Source organism: Carassius carassius, chromosome 41 (assembly GCF_963082965.1).
Source record: "Carassius carassius chromosome 41, fCarCar2.1, whole genome shotgun sequence".
In the NCBI taxonomy this organism is placed as follows: domain Eukaryota; kingdom Metazoa; phylum Chordata; class Actinopteri; order Cypriniformes; family Cyprinidae; genus Carassius; species Carassius carassius.
The window spans coordinates 21208073-21222943 of NC_081795.1; the positions used below are offsets into that span (position 1 = coordinate 21208073).

The 14871-nt window shown below is 39.8% G+C and overlaps 1 protein-coding gene and 1 long non-coding RNA gene across 2 annotated transcripts in view; one reads left to right on the top strand and one right to left on the bottom strand.

The window, feature by feature from the left end:
* LOC132122956 (forkhead box protein O1-A-like) overlaps positions 1-7398 on the top strand; it is an 82194-nt gene extending 74796 nt beyond the window's left edge. The window contains exons 2-3 of the mRNA XM_059533481.1: positions 5846-6037; positions 6144-7398. Coding sequence (XP_059389464.1) covers positions 5846-6037; positions 6144-7364 — 1413 coding nt within the window. The 3' untranslated portion in view covers positions 7365-7398. The remainder of the gene's footprint in view (positions 1-5845; positions 6038-6143) is intronic.
* Positions 7399-8113: 715 nt separating this feature from the next.
* LOC132123312 (uncharacterized) lies at positions 8114-8421 on the bottom strand. The gene is made up of 2 exons (XR_009426495.1): positions 8277-8421; positions 8114-8242 (listed from the first exon to the last, which is right to left on the bottom strand). It is a non-coding gene; the product is annotated as an uncharacterized LOC132123312 (long non-coding RNA).
* Between the last annotated feature and the right edge of the window lie 6450 nt (positions 8422-14871).

Genomic DNA, 14871 nt, shown 5'->3' on the forward strand with positions numbered 1-14871 from the left:
AGAGAGACTGAAAAGCACCTCTTCTTGGAATCAGCACCTCCGCCTGCTCATCACAGAGGGAAAGCAGCGCAGCCTGTCATCGCCTCAGCCCGGGCTGTAAAGCACCATGGCAAGCTGCACCCCTGAGACGGATGACCTGGAGACTCTGGATCCTGCTTTTCTTGGGTACAATAAAGGATTACGAGAACCATCAGACTTGGCTATGTGCTTCAGTTCGCCCAGCGTCCTGCCAAGTTCAGGGGCATCCGGTTCACATCTGTGCTGGACAAATATGCTCCCGTCTTGCGAGCAGAAATCGCAGTCCTGGTAGAGAAGGATACGACAGAGCCGGTCCCTCCAGCCGATACTTTATTGTACCCAAGAAAACCAGTGGTGTATGACCAATCCTGGACCTGTGTGTTCTGAACTAGGCCCTTCACAAGCTTCCGTTCAGGATGTTGATGCAGAAAATTATCTTTCGATGCATTCATCCACAAGATTGGTATGCAGCGATCAACCAAAAGGATGCGTACTTTCATGTATCGATTCTCCCCTTACACAGGCCTTTTCTCCGCTTTGCATTTGAGGGGCGAGCAGGAGGGCGGTTCTACTGAAACAGTTTCAGAGGCCCCTGGGGCATATGGCATCCGCTGCTGCTTTCACGCCGCTCGGATCGCTTCATATAAGACCCCTTCAGCGCTGGCTTCATGACTGAGTCCCGAGATGGGCATGGCAACATGGAAAACACTGGGTCTTAGTTACCCCATCCTGCTGCCAGACTTTCAACCCATGGTCAGACCTTGCTTTTCTATGGACAGGGGTTCCCCTAGTGCAAGTGTCCAGGCATGTTGTTTTCTCAACAGATGCCTCTGCCATAGGCTGGGGAGCCATGTGCAATGGGCATGCAGCATCAGGCACCTGGTCAAGGCCACATCTGCAGTGGCATATCAGTTGCTAGCGGTATGACTTGCTCTGCGCCGCTTCAAATCGCTGCTACACGACAAGCACGTACTGATCCGGACTGACAATACTGTGACCGTTGTGTACATCAACCGTTTATGTTTCTATCGCATGTCGCAACTCTCCCGCCATCTCCTCCTTTGGAGTCAGAAGCATATGAGGTCTCATGTTGAGGAGGTAGACCCAGCCATTAGCTCTGCTCTGTCCCGTCCGTGCTTTATGCATTTATGTGGACCACATGCAGAGCTTCAGGACCTCAGACCAGCTCTTTGTCTACTTCGGAGGACAGCAGAAGGGAAAGGCTGTCTCCAAACAAAGACTTGCCCACTGTATAGTGGAGGCTATAGTCTTAGCATATCAGGCCCAACGTTTACCGTGTCCCCTCAAAGTGAAAGCACATTCTATGAGAGGTGTGGCTTCTTCCTGGGCATTGGCACAGGGGGGCCTTGATAGCAGACATCTGTAGAGCTGCCGGCTGGGCGCCAGATGTCAATGTCAATGTCACCTTTATTTATATAGCGCTTTAAACAAAATACATTGCGTCAAAGCAACTGAACAACATTCATTAGGAAAACAGTGTCAATAATGCAAAAATGATATTTAAAGGCAGTTCATCATTGGATTCAGTTATGTCATCTCTGTTCAGTTAAATAGTGTCTGTGCATTTATTTGCAATCAAGTCAACGATATCACTGTAGATGAAGTGTCCCCAACTAAGCAAGCCAGAGGCGACAGCGGCAAGGAACCGAAACTCCATCGGTGACAGAATGGAGAAAAAAACCTTGGGAGAAACCAGGCTCAGTTGGGGGGCCAGTTCTCCTCTGACCAGACGAAACCAGTAGTTCAATTCCAGGCTGCAGCAAAGTCAGATTGTGCAGAAGAATCATCTGTTTCCTGTGGTCTTGTCCTGGTGCTCCTCTGAGACAAGGTCTTTACAGGGGATCTGTATCTGGGGCTCTAGTTGTCCTGGTCTCCGCTGTCTTTCAGGGATGTAGAGGTCCTTTCTAGGTGCTGATCCACCATCTGGTCTGGATACGTACTGGATCCGGGTGACTGCAGTGACCCTCTGATCTGGACACAGACTGGATCTGGTGGCCACGGTGACCTCGGAACAAGAGAGAAACAGACAAATATTAGCGTAGATGCCATTCTTCTAATGATGTAGCAAGTACATAGGTTGTTATGGGAAGTGTTTCCGGTTCCGGTTTACCTAATTAATGCAGCCTAAAAATCCTTTAAGGGAAAATCCTTTCTAATCCTTATTAATCCTTTTTAGGAAAGATTGCGATCAAGTAGCACACCTAGGTTCCTAACTGATGACGAAGAATTGACAGAGCAACCATCAAGTCTTAGACAGTGTTCTAGGTTATTACAAGCAGAGTTTTTAGGTCCTATAATTAACACCTCTGTTTTTTCAGAATTTAGCAGTAAGAAATTACTCGTCATCCAGTTTTTTATATCGACTATGCAATCCATTAGTTTTTCAAATTGGTGTGTTTCACCGGGCTGCGAAGAAATATAGAGTTGAGTATCATCAGCATAACAGTGAAAACTAACACCATGTTTCCTGATGATATCTCCCAAGGGTAACATATAAAGCGTGAAGAGTAGCGGCCCTAGTACTGAGCCTTGAGGTACTCCATACTGCACTTGTGATCGATAGGATACATCTTCATTCACTGCTACGAACTGATGGCGGTCATATAAGTACGATTTAAACCATGCTAATGCACTTCCACTGATGCCAACAAAGTATTCAAGTCTATGCAAAAGAATGTTGTGGTCAATTGTGTCAAACGCAGCACTAAGATCCAATAAAACTAATAGAGAGATACACCCACGATCAGATGATAAGAGCAGATCATTTGTAACTCTAAGAAGAGCAGTCTCAGTACTATGATACGGTCTAAATCCTGACTGGAAATCCTCACATATACCATTTTTCTCTAAGAAGGAATATAATTGTGTGGATACCACCTTTTCTAGTATCTTGGACAGAAAAGGGAGATTCGAGATTGGTCTATAATTAACTAGTTCTTTGGGGTCAAGTTGTGTTTTTTTGATGAGAGGCTTAATAACAGCCAGTTTGAAGGTTTTGGGGACATGTCCTAATGACAATGAGGAATTAATAATAGTCAGAAGAGGATCTATGACTTCTGGAAGCACCTCTTTCAGGAGCTTAGATGGTATAGGGTCTAACATACATGTTGTTGGTTTAGATGATTTAACAAGTTTATACAATTCTTCCTCTCCTATGGTAGAGAATGAGTGGAACTGTTCCTCAGGGGGTCTATAGTGCACTGTCTGATGTGATACTGTAGCTGACGGCTGAATGGTTGCAATTTTATCTCTAATAGTATCGATTTTAGAAGTAAAGTAGTTCATAAACTCATTACTGCTGTGGTGTTGGGAAATGTCAACACTTGTTGAGGCTTTATTTTTCGTTAATTTAGCCACTGTATTGAATAAATACCTGGGGTTATGTTTGTTTTCTTCTAAAAGAGAAGAAAAGTAATCGGATCTAGCAGTTTTTAATGCTTTTCTGTAGGATATGTTACTTTCCCGCCAAGCAATACGAAATACCTCTAGTTTTGTTTTCCTCCAGCTGCGCTCCATTTTTCGGGCTGCTCTCTTTAGGGTGCGAGATGCCAGGCTCAGCACTCGTGTGTATGCCCAAGGTCAGCCCTTGTGCTGGGATAGGTGCCCGTGTGTAGAGATTCCCCTTTCGGGTGATCCCACATATGTATTCTTCCACGGTATAGTTTTCCTCATGGTAAGTCAGTGTCTTTCCCTGGCAGAGTCCTTCTGCTGTGCATTGACCTCACACCAGGTGGACTAAGTCTGCCGCAGGGATTTCCATATGTAGTACTGCCCTATGGCCATTCCACACAGAACGTGGCTTCCGCAGTTTCCACTACTTGGGTATGCTTTCCCAGTGTTATCCAATATCCTACTTTATGGAACAGCAGTGGTGGATTCCTCTCCCTAAGTCCTGTCCTATTTTCCACCCTATCTGGTATGGGAGGACTTGCTGGTTTTCACAGGGCACTGGAGGGGGTCAGCAATACTGACGCTTTCCATACGGATCCCCAATTCTTAAGTCACTGATGTAACATCGAACGTGACTGACTGAAAGTGAGATGCGTTCCATCACCACAGTTGCTGTACCACTGCTGTATGGCCGAGGCACAGTGTCTTGGCTCCTCAGTGAAAAACTGAATGTGCGACTTGCACGCACTCTCCTTATATACCCGCACTGTGGGACGGGGTGCGCAATGCAAATCTCGCACGCCAACATTCATTGGCTTGTTTTGTTATCACTCGAAGGCGATTCGTTTCTCTAGTGAGATCCCCCAATTCGTCAGTCACTAACATAACATCTCTGTTCCCTCCTTCAAGGAATGAGGGTTTCGTAACCGAGTAGTAGTAGTCTAGTTTTTTTTTCATGCGTTTTTTTACAATTTTTTTTTATCTTGAGGTTATTCCTTTTGACTATAAATTTTGTAAAAACGTCAAAATATGGATCTTTTTAAAAATGTACTGACACTTGCAATTTTATTTCCGTTTTAATTTTATTTATTTTAGCACAACAAGTTAAATGAAAATGAGAAATGTTGCCTTAGCAATCTGAAATATAATGTTTAATAAAAAAAACTTTTAAAACATTTCAATATTATATTTCTGCTGTGAGCAAGAGGTGGAAGCTTTAATGACTTACTAGACTGTCTCATTTAAGAGTTTAATGCTGAGGAAGACTCTGAGAAAGACCAGACTATATGCAGCCTCACTAGGATGCAGCCTTACAATTGATACATTTGATTTGATTAAAAATTATTTTATTCATAGTTAGAAAGACATTGAGAACATATAGGTTATATGAATTACATGAATTACATTTGATCTTTACATTTTTAAATGTGTTGCTGCATGTGCTTCATGAAGCCCTTTAGTTCACAAAGAACTGCAAAGACTATCTTAAGCTGCCATCACATCCTGTAACTATCCATTAACAACTCTAAACTAGACACAGGAGGCATTAGGCCAGCATTTCAAAAATTCCCCATTTTCCACCTCTCTTAAAAAAGATTGTCTTAATGATTGGGATCACCATGACAAAACAGGCAATTTGTCTATGCCAGGTTGAATGTTTACCTGTGTTTGGCAGACATTATGAGATGTGAGCTCATCAGAGTGAAAGAAACTACATAATTTTTACTACCCTAAATTTGCCCTAAAAGAAATTCATGTTATTGGTTGAGGGCAGAAACTGACAAGCCAACCCACTCAAACAAACAAAGCAATGTTCTGAAAACGACACAGTGCTATGCTCTTTTAGTGAATCGACTGATTTACACATATGTTAAATGGCTTACACATATTTGCATCTGCACATAAAATTGAGAGGGTATGTCATCTGTAATACCTTCAAATCAGTTCATCCACTTTTGAAGGAAGAGGTTCTTCAGGATGGACATATCATTAATAGTCTTGGAGCTCTAAATCTGAGGATTACACTTAAAATAGGAATATCTGTCACTAAAAATAGAATTATGTTTTCATGATTCACACTAAAACATAGTAAACAAAAAGTTCGAAGGAACTCTCTCATTCTGTTTGAATGGACCACTGAGACCAATCTGTAAATGTTTACAAGAATATGTTTATAAGAATGGCCAGTGGTCAAAGAAATTTATCCTCAAGTCTTCTTTGAATGTCAGAAAATTATGCATATGGGTGAAGGAAATGGTGAGTGGACGAAAATGGAGGTGAAGAGAAAAAAAGGCTTTAATATAACAGCTGCTGTGAGGATTTGCACTTTGCTGATTTAGCATCAGAGGGGAATTTAAGGGGAACAAGGCAAACTGCTGGCATTACACTCAAAAATGTTTCTCGCTCTCTTCCACAGAACTCTATCAGACACAACCTGTCCCTACATAGTAGGTTTATCCGAGTGCAGAATGAGGGGTCAGGTAAGAGCTCTTGGTGGATGCTCAATCCTGAAGGCGGCAAAAGCGGCAAGAGGCCTAGACCCCGGGCTGCGTCCATGGACAGCAACAGCAAGTTTGCCAACAGCAGAGGACGAGCAGCAAAGAAAAAGGTAAAAGCTGCTCAGCAGATCTGCTGTAATCTTTCACAAACAGTACACACTATATATTAGTGTATACATTTATGTTTCTTACAAATTGTTACGTTTAACTTTATAGCTTGCTCTTCAGGGAGGGGCTGAGGGGGGCGCAAACAGCCCAGGCTCTCAGTACAGCAAATGGCCTGGCAGTCCAAACTCCCACAGCAACGAGGACTTTGATGCCTGGACGGCTTTCCGTCCCCGCACCAGCTCCAATTCCAGCACACTGAGTGGCCGTCTCTCGCCCTTTATTGATGATGAACTTGGCGACTCTGATGTCCACATGGTCTACCCAGGCCCTGGGTCAGGTGCCAAAATGACCTCCACTCTCCCCAGCTTGTCTAAAATGGCTGGTTCTCTCAGTCACAGGGGCTCTGAAAATGTGATGGAGAACCTTCTGGATAACCTCAACTTGCTCTCACCTAAGAACCCAGCAGTGGGTTCCACAGGAGGGCCTGGGTCAGGATCCAACCAGTCCTCACCCTCTTCGCTCATGCAGCCCAGCCCTGGTTACTCCCCCTACAGTTCCCCAGATCTGGCAGCAGTCAACCAGCAGACCCAACAAGACTATTGTAAGTGTCTCTACAGTCAGCCAGGAATGGGCAGCATGTCCCCCATGACGATGCAGCCTCTGCCAGAAAGTAAGCCCTGTTTTGTTTCGGACCCAGGAAATATGGGCCAGTTTAACTGCACAGCAGGGCTGCTAAAGGAGCTCCTTACATCTGATGGAGAGCCTGTAAATCTCTCAGTGCCCTCAGTGGACACAGTTGTCTCCCAGTCAGCTGGAGGCAGCGGATGTATGTTGGCTCCATACAGCAGTGGGCGGAATGAACTTATGGGAGGTGGTGCATCTCACAGTCATACCCTCTCTCATCCACACAATATGCACGGACAAGCCACATCTCTGGTACTGAATGGGCGATCGTTGCAGCCTCTGACCGGCATTGGTCACAGCGGTGCTGGTGGATGCTTGGGAAACATCAAGTCAGCCATGCAGATGCAGTATGAAGGATCCAGTCACCTTGGAGGTGGGCTTCCTCCTTACTGCAGTGTTAACAGCAACAGATATGGGTGCAGCCCTGGGATGATGCCCCACCAGCAACAGCAACACCTGGGGAAACTGCCCAGTGATCTGGATGGGATGCCTCTGGAGCGATTTGAATGTGATGTTGAGTCTATCTTGCATGATACGCTCATGGACGGAGAATCGCTGGACTTCAACTTTGACCCTACGGCCACCCAACAGGGGTTCCCAACTCACAGTGTAAAGACCACCACTCACGGCTGGGTGTCTGGGTAGGAGCTACTTTTATTAAACTTATAAAATTTAACAACTCAACAGTATCTGAAGTCATAAAACAGGACCTTCAAAATTACTTCTTAAGTAGTTTTGTAAAACACACATTTAAAAACTCTGTAGATAACTAGATGATATGTAACGTGGCCTCTTGGGCAGTCAATGAATTTGATTCTTTTGATTTTTACAGGTAAAGAAGGAACTATAGAACAGCAATGCTTAGTGGCTGCCCAAACGCATTCAAACACCTCGTCAGGGAACGTAACCTCCATTTTTCTTTCACTTTCTTCAGCAGAGGCGTCTGAGATACAACCTTACCCTGCCAAGCACACTGGCTCAGTACAGAGCTAAATTGCAAGGACGTTTTCCTCAGACATTGGGGCTCATGTTCAAAAATTCAAAAGTGCCAAACCCAGGTGCCTATGCTGCACAGCCAAATTGACAAGCTTTATTTTGCTGCCTTCTTCTTACTGTAGAGAATCAGTTGTCAAATCAGGGCAATGAAAACCTGAGGCCATTACATCTGCTGCAACATAAACTTACCAATGTCCACATTTCAGTAATGACACCTCAGGTTCATTTGATACACTTTAGAACACATTCATGCTGTGCTTCATGGAGACTCTGGAGTCACTGGCCTTAATAGGAAGAAAAACTGGGACAACAGTAGGCCGGAATGACTGTAAACAGATTTATTTAGAAATAGTTCTGCAAAATCATAACCTTGAAAACATAGGTAAATTGTTGCAGACTAGTTCAGCATAAGGTCACATTCAGCATATCATTACACTTTCATTTCTGTCTTGTTACACTTTCATTCTGTCTCAGCATATTTGACGCAGGGCAGATGTATACATTTCTAATGAGTGTGTCACTATCAACTGGTGTACAGAGGGTTTACACAATGATATCAACAATCAGGGCAACATATTTAATGTTGTTTTGTATATCTGAGAGAAACTGGACTTGACATTTTACATATTGGTAGGCTTACATGGAATAGTATTTCTCATCTGAATTATATACATCTTTCCACATTTTTTATAAATACTTGAAATTTCAAAAACATAAAGTAGAACTATGAGAAGGCTATTTTATATATATATATATATATATATATATATATATATATATATATATATATATATATATATATATAGGGGAGAGCGGGGTAAGTTGTCACATGGGTAAGTTGTCACACTGTTCATAACTCCAAATCTCAAAAATCAAATAGCCACTTTGTGTGATGACTTCTTCTATAGTCAATTTCCTGTTCAAATGTGGTCAAGATCGCTCTAATCTGAGTTTAGCACAATTTTCTTATTTTTTGGCTTAAAGAGTAAAAATGTTCCACTCTAAATTGTATGCAATACAACTTTGTTAGGTATGAATGTAAATTTTTTTTATTTTGCACAAAATAGAGGAGACAATAACGTTTCTTTTGATACTTTAGCTGACGTGCTATATTGAGCTAACCTTGAGATTTAGCCAACTTTAGCACACAAGTCAGTTTGGGGCAAGTTGTCTCAATGACTTTGGGGCAAGTCGTCACATATGACAACTTGCCCCAGTACAAAAAAAACACATAGAACATGCTCAAAAAACATTTAGATGTATTTCTGGAAACTGGTTTTGCACCATCCTATGTCACAGATCGACCCATTCAGAACCCTGCCCTGCCAGGCCCCAGCAGCAAATCTGTTCTGTCTAGCATGCCCATTTATGCTTCTGCTATCACCAGCTCACCCTTACCCAGCAATGCTATTGCTGACAGCGGACTACCAACTCCAGAGCAATTCTTAGAAATAGGTTTCAAAATTTAAAAAAAAAACGTTTTCAAAATTGTTGTATGCGAGTCAAAATCTGGACCTACTAAAAACAAGGCAGTTAAAAGAAGAAAAATAATAGAAGAGTCATCATCAGATGATGAAGAGTGCTTCTGCCATTTTCAAACATTCGTCCAAAAGAGTCCTGGGTAAAATGTGTAAAAATCAACAAATGGGCCCATGATGCTTGCACTTCAGTCCAAGCAATTTAGGTGTGCCAGAATTGTGACTGAAGATGAGTCTGATTAGTCAGATACAGGGAATCTGTTTTGTTCAGAAGTTAAACATGTTAAGTTAAGCGAGTTATCTGCAGTATTTCATTCAGTTATCATGGATCTATGTGCAAGCCAGAGAACGTTTGAGTTTAAAGTTCAAAGTAAAGTGGTCTTGCCCATTAAAACGTGTTTTGATTGAAATGTGTATTGTTTGGATTGAAATAATAGTTTTTTCAAAATTCTATAGGCATGATTTTTTTACATTTCCAGTTCTGGTTGAATTTTAAAGTTAAAATCAATAATCAGAATTAAATAGTTGTGTTCTTATTTTTAGATAGTCTACAACCTGCCGATGGGGCAAGTTGTCACAAGTGCACAATCTCTATTCAACAGTCTACAACTCCGTAATGATATAAGATATGAAAATGTAATGAAAACAACATATGTGCCGAAGACTTCATTCTTTCATTTGATATGACATTTATATCATTTTGATCTACGGTGCTCATTAAATGTTAGACAGTTTGAAAAGTGTGACAACTTACCCCGCTCTCCCCTATATATATATATATATATATATATATATATATATATATATATATATTATCACAATTCTTCTTGCTGTATATTATTGCCTTCAGTTTGAGATTTTTGTTATTTAAAGAAATAGCTCACCCAATAATAAAAAATGCATAATTTACAAAATGTTTTAATTATTATTTGTTTTCCAAACCAATTTATTTCTTCTGTGAAATACAAAAGTTTACATTTTGAACAATATCCTGGCTGCTCTTTGCCATGTAATGAAAATGAATGGGGACTAAGTCTCTCAAGTCTTTTGGTTCATTACCACCATTTGATGGCAAACACCACTGGGTTTTGTGTTTCTTTGCATGTCCTATAGAGCCATGTTTGTTTTGGAGGATTTCTGTGAAAAATTACAAATTTCAATTGACCCAATCCTTATATATATGTATATATAAATACACACACACACACACACACACACACACACACACATATATATATATATATATATATATATATATATATATATATATATATATATATATATATATATAATTCTTTTATTTATTTATTTTTCATTATATGAGAAAGAGCAGCCAAAACATTCATAAACATAATTATTTTGTGTGTCATTGAAAAAAAGTCACAGGTTTGGAACAACATGAGGGCAAACAAATGATGCCAGAATTTGACATTTTGGAAGCATTACTTTGAGATTTGGGGTCTTTAAAAAACTAATTCAGAGTTTTACCACCAATGGCTTTTTTTCAGTGGTTAATGTAGTTTAGAGTAGGGATGGCTCGATACCACAATGATTCATAAACATAATTATTTTGCGTGTCATTGAAAAAAAGTCACAGGTTTGGAACAACATGAGGGCAAACAAATGATCCCAGAATTTGACATTTTGGAAACATTACTTTGAGATTTGGGATCTTTAAAAAACTAATCCAGAGTTTCACCACCAATGGCTTTTTTTCAGTGGTTAATGTAGTTTAGAGTAGGGATGGCTCGATACCACAATGTTGGCTTCGGTATGATACCAGAATCTAATACCCTGGTATCGATACTAAATCTATACCACAGGTGACCAATAACCAGCCTCAAATGTTAAATTAATTGAAACAATTTTATTTTAAAAACACTGCTTGAAACTCTGCTGCACCAAATGTACAAACCAAAAGCATCAAAATGTTCACACACACAAAAAAAAAAAAAACCTACAGCCAAGCCAGGGAACACACAGTAGGTTAAATTTTGAAAGATACTATTAAAATAGTTAAATATCTTCATATCTTGTAAGTCTTTACTCTTTATCACATGGTGCAAAAAAACAAAAACGTATCAATGTGACAAACCAAAAAAACCTAGAGGGAACATACAACCCGAATTCCGGAAATGTCGGTACGTTTTTTAAATTTTAATAAAATGAAAACTAAAGGAATTTCAAATCACATGAGCCAATATTTTATTCACAATAGAACATAGATAACGTAGCAAATGTTTAAACTGAGAAATTTTACACTTTTATCCACTTAATTAGCTCATTTAAAATGTAATGCCTGCTACAGGTCTCAAAAAAGTTGGCACGGGGGCAACAAATGGCTAAAAAAGCAAGCAGTTTTGAAAAGATTCAGCTGGGAGAACATCTAGTGATTAATTAAGTTAATTGATATCAGGTCTGTAACATGATTAGCTATAAAAGCTTTGTCTTAGAGAAGCAGAGTCTCTCAGAAGTAAAGATGGGCAGAGGCTCTCCAATCTGTGAAAGACTGCGTAAAAAAATTGTGGAAAACTTTAAAAACAATGTTCCTCAACATCAAATTGCAAAGGCTTTGCAAATCTCATCATCTACAGTGCATAACATCATTAAAAGATTCAGAGAAACTGGAGAAATCTCTGTGCGTAAGCGACAAGGCCGGAGACCTTTATTGGATGCCCGTGGTCTTCGGGCTCTCAGACGACACTGCATCACTCATCGCCATGATTGTGTCAATGACATTACTAAATGGGCCCAGGAATACTTTCAGAAACCACTGTCAGTAAACACAATCCGCCGTGCCATCAGCAGATGCCAACTAAAGCTCTATCATGCAAAAAGGAAGCCATATGTGAACATGGTCCAGAAGCACCGTCGTGTCCTGTGGGCCAAGGCTCATTTAAAATGGACTATTTCAAAGTGGAATAGTGTTTTATGGTCAGACGAGTCCAAATTTGACATTCTTGTTGGAAATCACGGACGCCGTGTCCTCCGGGCTAAAGAGGAGGGAGACCTTCCAGCATGTTATCAGCGTTCAGTTCAAAAGCCAGCATCTCTGATGGTATGGGGGTGCATAAGTGCATACGGTATGGGCAGCTTGCATGTTTTGGAAGGCTCTGTGAATGCTGAAAGGTATATAAAGGTTTTAGAGCAACATATGCTTCCCTCCAAACAACGTCTATTTCAGGGAAGGCCTTGTTTATTTCAGCAGGACAATGCAAAACCACATACTGCAGCTATAACAACAGCATGGCTTCGTCGTAGAAGAGTCCGGGTGCTAACCTGGCCTGCCTGCAGTCCAGATCTTTCACCTATAGAGAACATTTGGCGCATCATTAAACGAAAAATACGTCAAAGACAACCACGAACTCTTCAGCAGCTGGAAATCTATATAAGGCAAGAATGGGACCAAATTCCAACAGCAAAATTCCAGCAACTCATAGCCTCAATGCCCAGACGTCTTCAAACTATTTTGAAAAGAAAAGGAGATGCTACACCATGGTAAACATGCCCCGTCCCAACTATTTTGAGACCTGTAGCAGAAATCAAAATTGAAATGAGCTCATTTTGTGCATAAAATTGTAAACTTTCTCAGTTTAAACATTTGCTATGTTATCTATGTTCTATTGTGAATAAAATATTGGCACATGTGATTTGAAAGTCTTTTAGTTTTCATTTTATTAAAATTTAAAAAACGTCCCAACTTTTCCGGAATTCGGGTTGTAGGTTCAATTTTGATTTTGCAGAAAGAAAAAAAAAACCTGTTCATATCATCACATCTTTATTTTTTTGACAGCTCCTTTGACAGCTGCAGATTTTTGGACAGGAAAAATAATGCTTACTGTTTGGTTTGTGTTTGGGTTCAAATTAGTTTAATGCATTCCATAAAGTAATGTTAACATGCTAAACTAGTATTAGTATATTTAAATAATAATTACTGCTTCATCTAGATTAATAAATGTTATAATACTGTTATGTCAGGTTACCTAATAAACGTTTACAAATGTAGCTTAATTGTAAAGTGTTATTCTAACATTAATATTAGTGATATTCATATTACTACTATTACTCTCGATCTCTCGGCTGATTCCTCTAGGGTTGCCACAGCGGCAGTAATAGTAATATGCCATTTATTTTACTATCACTGAAATTTATATTACTAATCTCTTTATTCATTCAAATTCAATTAATATATTATTGTTTAAAAGTGCAAAAATAATGAGACCTAATCTTCATTCATTGGTTCTAGCGTGTCATGCAAGCACATTTGAGCTTTCGTGTTTACCGTATCTTATAAGTAGGCTATGTGCGCTGATCAGTGTTGTGAATAAAAGTCTAAATTAAACCAGTTGAATGATGGACTCACCTGTCGATCTCTGAACTCCTTGAATAAGTTAGAATGAGCTAGGGACAAATGCTTAGCCAGATTTGAAGTGTTGCCTCCCGTTGTGACACATGATTTCAAAAAGCATTTGCATAGTGGTGCATTCACGTCTGTAGCTTCACCTTTTTCATTACCTCTGTAGACAAAGTAATGCCATATTTCACTCCTACTGCCTTCTTTATTGATTAATTGTGGGCGTGTAGAATTAGCTTGATCAGTTCGATCCATCTTGTTTCTCTGTTGTCACTTTTTGCCAGTTTCAAGTGACCTACGTCTGTTTGGGTAGCGCAATGCTGCAGTGCATCAAATACAGAATTGAGCAAAATTATGATATTGTACTGTTTGAAATACAATGTATACCGGTATTTTTGCAGTACTGGTATACCGCGCATCCCTAGTTTAGAGCTACAGTGCTAGGTGACTACAATTTAATATGTTGCTGTAGTAAAGCTACAGGTCTCTGCCTTTTTGGAAAAGGAAAGTGGTGTGATTGTATCATCATGGTGTATCATTTGCTGTTGTATTATATTTCTATTTTAATTTACATCTCTCTCAAACTGCAGGTCCTGTGATTTATACATGGTTTTTCCAGGTCTGTGGTGCCTCAACTTTTATTTTTATTTTCCACTTCTTTTTAGTTTCTTATTCCCTTTACCATTAATTTCAAAAATTTGCACCCATATTCACTTCTAGACTTTAACATTTTGTCCTGCAAAAATTGCAGATATTAATTGACAAGTAATTAATAAGACAATTAATTGAAGACTTGAAAATACTCAACATTTTTCAAGAAACATGGTTTTAAAGAGTGTTATAAAAAATGTTGCAGGCATTTAGTACTTTGTAGAAAACTAAGATATGTAATATATGTTTGGTTTTCATTATTGGCCAATTGTAAAATATAATTTGCTTAATTTTATTAGAGGTGTTCAAGGAAGCTAACACTGTTTTCTAACCAGGTGTAATGTGATAGATCAAGCCCCTCATGTTACTCTTTAGTATTTTGGTTTCTGTTCCTGTGGCTTCGTACTGTGTACCACCCACTGTGAAATGTCATTGGTCCAAAATCCCACTCTTCATAACTCAGTATATAAAATAAAATATTGGCTGTTCCATAATTTTCACTTTCAGTATGGACAAAAAAATTCATTGTTGCACCTGGTTGGGACACAGTGAGGTAGAGTCATGAAAAGAATGTCAGACGTTTGTTAACTTAAACAGTTGTCATTATTAAAATGTTATTATTAACCGCTGACCCACACTGCATCACTCAGCACAAGAAGAAAACCAGATTGCT